We start from the raw sequence: 7,090 nt of genomic DNA, 5'->3' as shown, positions 1-7,090 counted from the left end.
CAACCGCCACCCACCCCAACGACGCGATCATAATATCCATGGCCTCACAAAATGGCCCCCAAGATACATGCCCCACAGCGCAATGCCCATGGCCGTCACGCGCGCGGACCCGGTCTTGATGACGGGCCATGCGGCTTTTGACGCAGCGATTTGTGGCGTGAAGCCGAATTTCAGGAGCGCGGCGGAGGGCGTGTACAGGAAGGGGTAGAGGCCGCCGATGCAGAGTTGGGTCGCGAGGAGGAGGGGGGCGATGTGGCGGGGTGTGAAGTTTGAGAACATGGTAGGCATAGTGTGTTAAAATGTTTGGGTGGGTGAGAGTGAGGGGGGGTTATGCAACGGGTCGTTGTGTAAGGATTGGGGTTTTGTGTTTGTTTGGAGGGGTACTTTTGTGGTTCACGGCTGGATGTGATGTTTTGTGTTGGAGCGGCGTGGTTGGGCCGCGTCTGACGGGAGACGTTACGGAGGCTGCATATCTTCTCCGGTGCGGAAAGTTAAATCACATCGAGGATGTCGGTGCTTTTCAAGAGGTGTGCGTGTGGCAAGCGGTTTCGACGGCCTCGGCTCTGGTGTCAGACTTTCGTTATAGGGTTGCACACTCTGGTTCTTGCTACGAAAGTTGAAATTAGTTGTCAACTATAGTATAATTAGATGGTTGGAATTTGACAAGTGAGAGGCCTGTCCAGTGGGCATATAGAGTGGTTTTGTATTATGTGAAGACGACAATTACATGTCCTGAAGTTGCATGCTGCTGTCCTTCCACGGCATATCCATCACGGTTTGCGAAGATGTTTGGGCTGTTCTGCCAGAAGCACGAGCTAGTATCATTTTGTCGTCTAGATAATGGCCACCCTCACAATTTGCCCATCCACCTTGACCCCATTGATGTACTTTGGTATATCAATCGACGAGGAGTTTCAGGATATTGTTGATGGTAGATTGAACGTTGGTTTGGGCTTCGGAGAGTCTTAGGGTACACAGGTTGCGGAGTGTGGGCCAATCGCTTTGGCTGAAGCCGACGGATGAATGATGTTCTTGGATCATGTTTTGATAGGTTGCGCAACGGCCGATTCGACTTGTGACTAATTTGAATGCCGGGTAAGCCTTGTTGATTCGGCATGGGGCGTAGGATGAGATACATCAGGGCCGCGAGGGGCGAATCGGTCATCATGGGTAGTCGGGAGGCATGGCGGACGTATGAGTTGTCTTCCCATTTGACATAATCCTCGATCTGCTCTTTCATGGGAAATGTGAAGACATGGTTCGCCTACTTCCGATCTGCAATTGCGTCGACGCAAAAAGACACAACCGTGGAATTGGCTCTAGCGTCGCCGTTGTGACGACTTCGTAGAAGTGCAAGCTCCCTTGAGTTGGCAGCACCTTGGGCTCGTGTTCGAACATGAACAGATGTGTGAGATTCATCAGCAGAGCTCCAGTGGCAGAATCAACAACGAATGGTGAACTGTACGCAGGCTGGTAGTCATATGCCACAACCATCTCCTTGAGAGTGACCATGGACCGTTCATCTAGATAGACCATGCAATCGACTGTTGCTATGGCATCAAACGGGGTGATGTCTATATTGCGCGGTATTGCACCCACCAACGCACGCTCCCATTCTCTGTCAGATCGACACACCGGTACCCAAGACGGTGACTGAGTCGAATACAGTAATCCGGCGTGGTCAAAGAAGAACGATTTCTGCGCTACAAGAAACGTGTGCGCGAAGAAGCCAATAGCGAGGTGCCTGAAGGACAAGGTATAATCCGCTACTAAGCTCACTCGCAGTTTGGGCATTGCTAAGGAGTTGCGCAATGGCGAAGATCCTGTCTCGGGGATCTGAAGCTCGACATTGTGATGTCAAAGCTGCTAAGCTGGGCAATATCCCCTGCTCTTGCTGGGTTAATCATCTTCCGCCCGAGATACTGAAACCACGGCGCCCTCGTTCTACTTCAGCTGAAAGTTCCTGTCCCTTGTCACGAGAGTCGATATATAGTTGCAGCATCAGCACGAAAGTCGACATTTCCAACTCGTATGACTGCGCGGTTGGAAGCGATGAGCTCTTGAATCATCCACACACGACTGATATATTTTCGTGTTAAGAGCCTCGATAAATTGTCATACCTTGTTGGTATTGAATGAGTATCAGTCGAAGGACTAGTGGGACTCTGTGAAGGTACGAGGTCCCCATTTGAAGGAGACACATTGATTTCGTCAATGTCTCCGTAGGTTGGAAACTTTGCAGTACTGCTTACGGTATCTTCGCCGAGGAATACTATGACTCGTTCGCTATTACCGTATATCTGCCGCATCTGAGACACCTGTACGGCTCTTTCCTTCAGATCGTTTTGATTTATGCCTAGAAGTGATTCGGATTAGTCTCAAACTCTCGCAATGGGCAATAATCAGTAACGCTTCCGGCTACTGTAAGAATGTTCATTTGATTCCGTATTATAGCATCTAAGAGAATGTATAGGGCTGCCTACTCAGACTTTATCGTCGGAAGAGTCGGCGGCACCCGCGGGGTCGTTGAGAGAGGAGCCGTCGGCTCGTCGAGGTGGTGCGATGGGCTTGATGCCCTTCGACTTTGGGTTCTCGGGATAATGTCCAATCTCTTTCTGAGCCCACATAGCCATGGCGTACCAAGCATAGGTGTCCGCGTTTTGGCCGGGGTACCAGCCGTCGGCCCTGAAGTTACGCAAAATCTTCGCAAGATACGGCCCATAGGTATCTTCGGTGCGTCTCTTGGTCTTTGTACCGAAATTTATGCGCAGATCGTCGACATTGGGGGATTTGCCGGATGCTCCCGAGTCTGTGAGAGAGAAAGGAATATCAGGGCGTTGTCTTTCGCGGTCCGCACTCAGGTCCACTTACTAACAAAGTATGCAAGATGCGTTATCTCGTGAAAGAAGCAACTCGCTCGATTGTCCCAATTCTCCAGATTCTCCTTCCGTTCAGCAGATCGTTTTGCGTACTGAGTTGTTTCGTCCAAGGTCCGAAGCTCGTTAAAGAACCTGTTGCAAAAGGTGATCCGACTGTAGCCACCGCTCCAACTTTCATCAGACTGATCCGAGTGAGCTTGCATGATGACTTGCTCCTTCGGCGCGCCATCTTCTGGGGGCGGCGGGCATTGCGGATTATCCACTGGAACGTCTTTGCGGTCACCGCACTTATTATCCGGATCGCCTGTATTGTCACCACCGCTACATCTCACATGAATCCACAGATCACGGCCTGGCCACGATGGGCTCGTGGCCCAGACGAGCTTGCCGCCAGCGTCAATCCACCTCATTGAATCCACGACTCGATTGATGATGCAATTTCTTTGTGCGCCGGAAAAGCGATACAGCAAATTGTAACGCAACTCGTAGTGGCAATCGCATCGCGAGATAGCGTGTCCAAGGGATATCCGTAGATGTATGATGAAAATGGAAAACCTGATCTAGGTGCCTCTGCGTCAAAAGAGAGACTCGCGGCTCATATACAATCTTTTCCAAGGTTGACTCTCTGGATGAGAGAACTCATTGATCAGGCAGAGCTTTACCGCCAAGATTCTGGCTCTCTCCCTCGTTTGGCCACGTTTGTTGAAGTTCGCCGACTTCGCCTCGATGGTTTCCCCAGCTTCCAATGAAAGCTTTGCCCTCGTAATCCTCCACTCCTTTCCACCTCTTCCCTCCAAGTCTGTCCATCAGCACTGCAGCTTTCTCGTCCATTGTCATACATAAGAACAATCTCGACATATCGTTTGGAGCGACCTCGTCCATGCGTCCACCAGGGTACATCATTGTCGGCCACTCAGCTACGACAAGTCCGCCTGAGCTAGGCCATGCGGCACCAACCCACACGTTTTCCCTCACCGTCGGCTCAGACTGAGCAGCCATTACTTCCTCATCTTGCGAATGGTCGGGTTCAATGAAGAGGGCGTGTCTAGCGGGAGAGTCCCACCACGTCCCTCCGAGCAATAGTAAGCACTGAGCAAAGTCGTCTTCCTCTTGTCGAGTGGCGTGACGCTTCTTCGGTGGATCGAGACGGTCGAGGCCGAGAAAGTCAAAATCTGCAGGACAGGGCCTCTCGAGTACGATCACGCCTCCGCGTGACGGCCAAGCGAATATGGTGATTTCTTCGTAGAAATCGACACGTTTACTGAGATCTTTGACGCTATCGTAGACGGTTCGCGGGCCGCACAAGTGCCTCTGATGTTGCACCGGATTTGTGAAACGTGCGCTATCAGATGGGGGCGGTGGCGTGGGACAGATTAGACTGAGCAGGCTGTCCATGATGGGGCTGAAATGTGTGTCGAGTGTTCCAACCTTATTCCAATACCATGAGATACTCCGCAAGTATCATAGCAGCACTTACACTTACGACAGTGCATGCCTTATGTGGAAATCGACCTTTAGCTACTGTCTATGCACAGGCCAAGGTAGCGGATAGTAACGGTGAGGGCGGAGAAACTCCATACGTATGTAGCAAAGGCTACGGCACTGTAGTATGCAATCCTGGGCAGAAAAGCAAACAGCAACACAAGACATGGACCTAGGCTTATTGATGGTATAATGTATTGCTCTACGACTGTAAGTTACTAACAATTATCGTTGAAGTAGGATTAATGGTTTCGTAGTATCAGTGCTGCCCGAGAGGTTGAATGACGTCTATCTATGCGCGATGGTTATCCCGCTATGGTGGAACGGTGGTAGAAAGTCCTAATGTTACAAGAATGGACGGTAACAGAACTCGCGACAGCGTCTCCTCGGCTTTCGAGGTGAAGTCTCTGAGGGCGTCCAAGAGTTGCCTAACAGGAAAACATCCTCCACAAAGAGACAGGGCTAGAAAGGGCATATTCGTTTACTTCAGAGCCGTCAAAGTATGTTTTGATGTGCTGTGCCAGATGGGGTTGGAAGTCGACCCACTCGAATAGAGCATAGATTGGTACAATTTCACGTTCCCTATGTATTGCAAAGAGATTCAGGTTCATCATCCCAAAAAGCACCATTGAAACATGAGACCTCAGTGATGCATCTCATTGCCAAAATCTATCATAATCGTCATCATTAAATGACAGTAAAGCGAGCACAAACCACAAGCCCTGTCAGAGGTTTACAGCGCGTCGTCTGAACTTGGAAAAACACTCAATTCTCTCGATCGGTTCATGCAACAAAAATAACTTCCATACTACAAGTCTCGTGACGAAAACTATCAATTCCCTGAAAAGATTTGAGGAGAGGGAGAAGTCTTCCCGCATTCTAACATGCATTAAGCTTAGCTGTGGTGCGGGAGAAGCGAACGACGTTCCAGACCGAAGCGGCCCCACCATTCACACTTCCGGCGACTGGCGCACAAACATGAAAATTCTTCAACGTAGTTATCCCAGTCAGATCGCTGGCTGTGAACAGCTCATCTCATGCTGCAAGGTACAAAAAATGTGTTATATAATTTTTTTAGTGAGATTTCCCTTCATCAAATCAATATCGGGGCTTGTGGTTTAGTGGTATAATACTCCCTTAGCATGGGAGTGGTCCAGGGTTCGATTCCCTGCAAGTCCATGATTTTTTGCGCTCTGGCCTGTCTTTTTGGTTATCCTTTAGTTTGTGGTGTCGTCGTGGTGTGCGTGGTGGACGATTGGGGGGAGGTCTTGGCATTTTTGGCGTCACTGGAACAAGTGACTGTTTATTTCGCCTCACGGTAATTACCATATTAACCAGCTATCTTGATAGACAATTAGAAAGAGTTGCATGAAGACAACTTGGAAAATGGTGTGGTGTTAGGTGGCACAAGATTTGCTTTATAAAGAAGCGGTATGTTTTGGAATAACACAAGCTAAAGACTGGCAAAGATGCACAGCGCAGTCTCTAGGTTATATGTTCGTCCGAAATAGAACGTTATCATCGATAGTTAGTACAATATAGGCCAAATGAGTATTCGCTTCCACTCTCAGCTGCATTTCTTACCACTCTCTTAGGTGACTAACCCTTTGCTCTCGACTTCGTTTCGAGCACCTAGCTATAGACTTCGACATCATAAGTGCAAGATCTGCCCCGAGCTCAAGACAAATGACGAGTTTACACGACGCAAAACCGAGAACATGGAACAGATACATTTTGCGGCCTTATCAAGCTGGTAGACATAGCAAAGTACGCAGGATAGGCAATAGATAAGGCATCACTCATCGCAGATTTTGAAAGATTTCGAAGCGGTAGTACTACTAAAGCAACGGCGTATACCGCTGAAACGTCTAGAGAGGCGAAAACGATGGTAGATCCCACGAGTAGAGAGGATAATGAAAATGAGGTACGAGGCAGAAGATATTGTGCTTGAATTTTGAGCACCATACAAGCTCTCCATGTCCAAATATTATCGTATTTAGAATGTGAGCACCCCCTCTCCAGCTTAACTACACAACGAGCAGGATACCTCCGTATGCTCCTATTAGCAGATTTCCTTATAGACATTAATGAGGGCCTAGATAGCTGTTAATAGATGTCACTTTTAGACTAAACTATATAATTCTAACCTCTAAAAAGGCTGCCTGCTTATAATATTATTAGGTATATTATTATTCCTCCTTAGTAAATCATTATTCGTTATAGATATTCTTAGAATAGCTGAATTAGGGAGGGTGCGCATCTTCTGAATAGCACTGATATACTAGGCAGAATTTGAACACGCTTGATTTTCTAAAGAATTGTAAGAAGAAGACTGTTGACAAAGACACCAGCGACGACCTTAGGTACATTACTCTGTCTTGCAAACACTTCTGCAATGATTAGTTGCATCATCCTCGTCCCATATCTCTGGGCTCTTCACGAAGAAGCGCGACTACGTTTCCCTTACCTTGGAAGATGTACGCTATATAAGCTTCTTCAATGGAAAGCAGCTGATGTAATACAATTGCCAGAATTAACACACTAAGAACACAAACACACAGCTGATTGCATCACAAGATACTGTCGAATACCATGTGCGATTTCTCTCAAGCATGCGAGCACTACCATGCGGCTGCGCTTGCTGCATTTTCAGGACCAGGATTAAGTCCAAGCCGAACTACTGAGCGGCAGAAGTCTGGCCTGAAGGTCTTCAAACCCTACTAGACAAA

At 48.3% G+C, this 7,090-nt stretch overlaps 5 protein-coding genes and 1 non-coding gene across 6 annotated transcripts in view; 2 read left to right on the top strand and 4 right to left on the bottom strand.

Annotated features, from left to right (window-relative positions):
- The window catches only part of SNOG_02766 (hypothetical protein), a gene marked incomplete at its 5' end in the record, with an annotated part of 943 nt that extends 655 nt beyond the window's left edge, over nucleotides 1-288 (bottom strand). The window contains one exon of the mRNA XM_001793311.1: nucleotides 49-288. Coding sequence (XP_001793363.1) covers nucleotides 49-288 — 240 coding nt within the window. The remainder of the gene's footprint in view (nucleotides 1-48) is intronic.
- Nucleotides 289-897: 609 nt separating this feature from the next.
- SNOG_02765 (hypothetical protein) lies at nucleotides 898-1,794 on the bottom strand (the record flags this gene model as incomplete). The annotated part of the gene is made up of 2 exons (XM_001793310.1): nucleotides 898-1,031; nucleotides 1,269-1,794. The coding sequence occupies 2 exons, from the start codon at nucleotides 1,792-1,794 to the stop codon at nucleotides 898-900; spliced, it is 660 nt and encodes a 219-aa protein (XP_001793362.1).
- Nucleotides 1,795-2,483: 689 nt separating this feature from the next.
- Nucleotides 2,484-3,082, bottom strand: SNOG_02764 (hypothetical protein; the record flags this gene model as incomplete). Its single annotated transcript, XM_001793309.1, has 2 exons — nucleotides 2,484-2,809; nucleotides 2,872-3,082. The coding sequence occupies 2 exons, from the start codon at nucleotides 3,080-3,082 to the stop codon at nucleotides 2,484-2,486; spliced, it is 537 nt and encodes a 178-aa protein (XP_001793361.1).
- A 436-nt stretch (nucleotides 3,083-3,518) lies between these two features.
- SNOG_02763 (hypothetical protein) lies at nucleotides 3,519-4,274 on the bottom strand (the record flags this gene model as incomplete). Its single annotated transcript, XM_001793308.1, has 1 exon — nucleotides 3,519-4,274. One exon carries the CDS (start codon nucleotides 4,272-4,274, stop codon nucleotides 3,519-3,521), a length of 756 nt encoding a protein of 251 aa, XP_001793360.1.
- A 1-nt stretch (nucleotide 4,275) lies between these two features.
- On the top strand, nucleotides 4,276-4,827 carry SNOG_02762 (hypothetical protein; the record flags this gene model as incomplete). The annotated part of the gene is made up of 4 exons (XM_001793307.1): nucleotides 4,276-4,288; nucleotides 4,368-4,459; nucleotides 4,488-4,571; nucleotides 4,729-4,827. 4 exons carry the CDS (start codon nucleotides 4,276-4,278, stop codon nucleotides 4,825-4,827), a joined length of 288 nt encoding a protein of 95 aa, XP_001793359.1.
- Nucleotides 4,828-5,468: 641 nt separating this feature from the next.
- Nucleotides 5,469-5,540, top strand: SNOG_16713. The gene has a single exon. It is a non-coding gene; the product is annotated as a tRNA-Ala (tRNA).
- Nucleotides 5,541-7,090: the final 1,550 nt, after the last annotated feature.

This window comes from Parastagonospora nodorum (assembly GCF_000146915.1).
Source record: "Parastagonospora nodorum SN15 chromosome Unknown scaffold_4, whole genome shotgun sequence".
Lineage (NCBI taxonomy): Eukaryota > Fungi > Ascomycota > Dothideomycetes > Pleosporales > Phaeosphaeriaceae > Parastagonospora > Parastagonospora nodorum.
The sequence above is the reverse complement of the archived record's forward strand: the minus strand, read 5'-3'. Positions and strand labels throughout refer to the sequence as shown.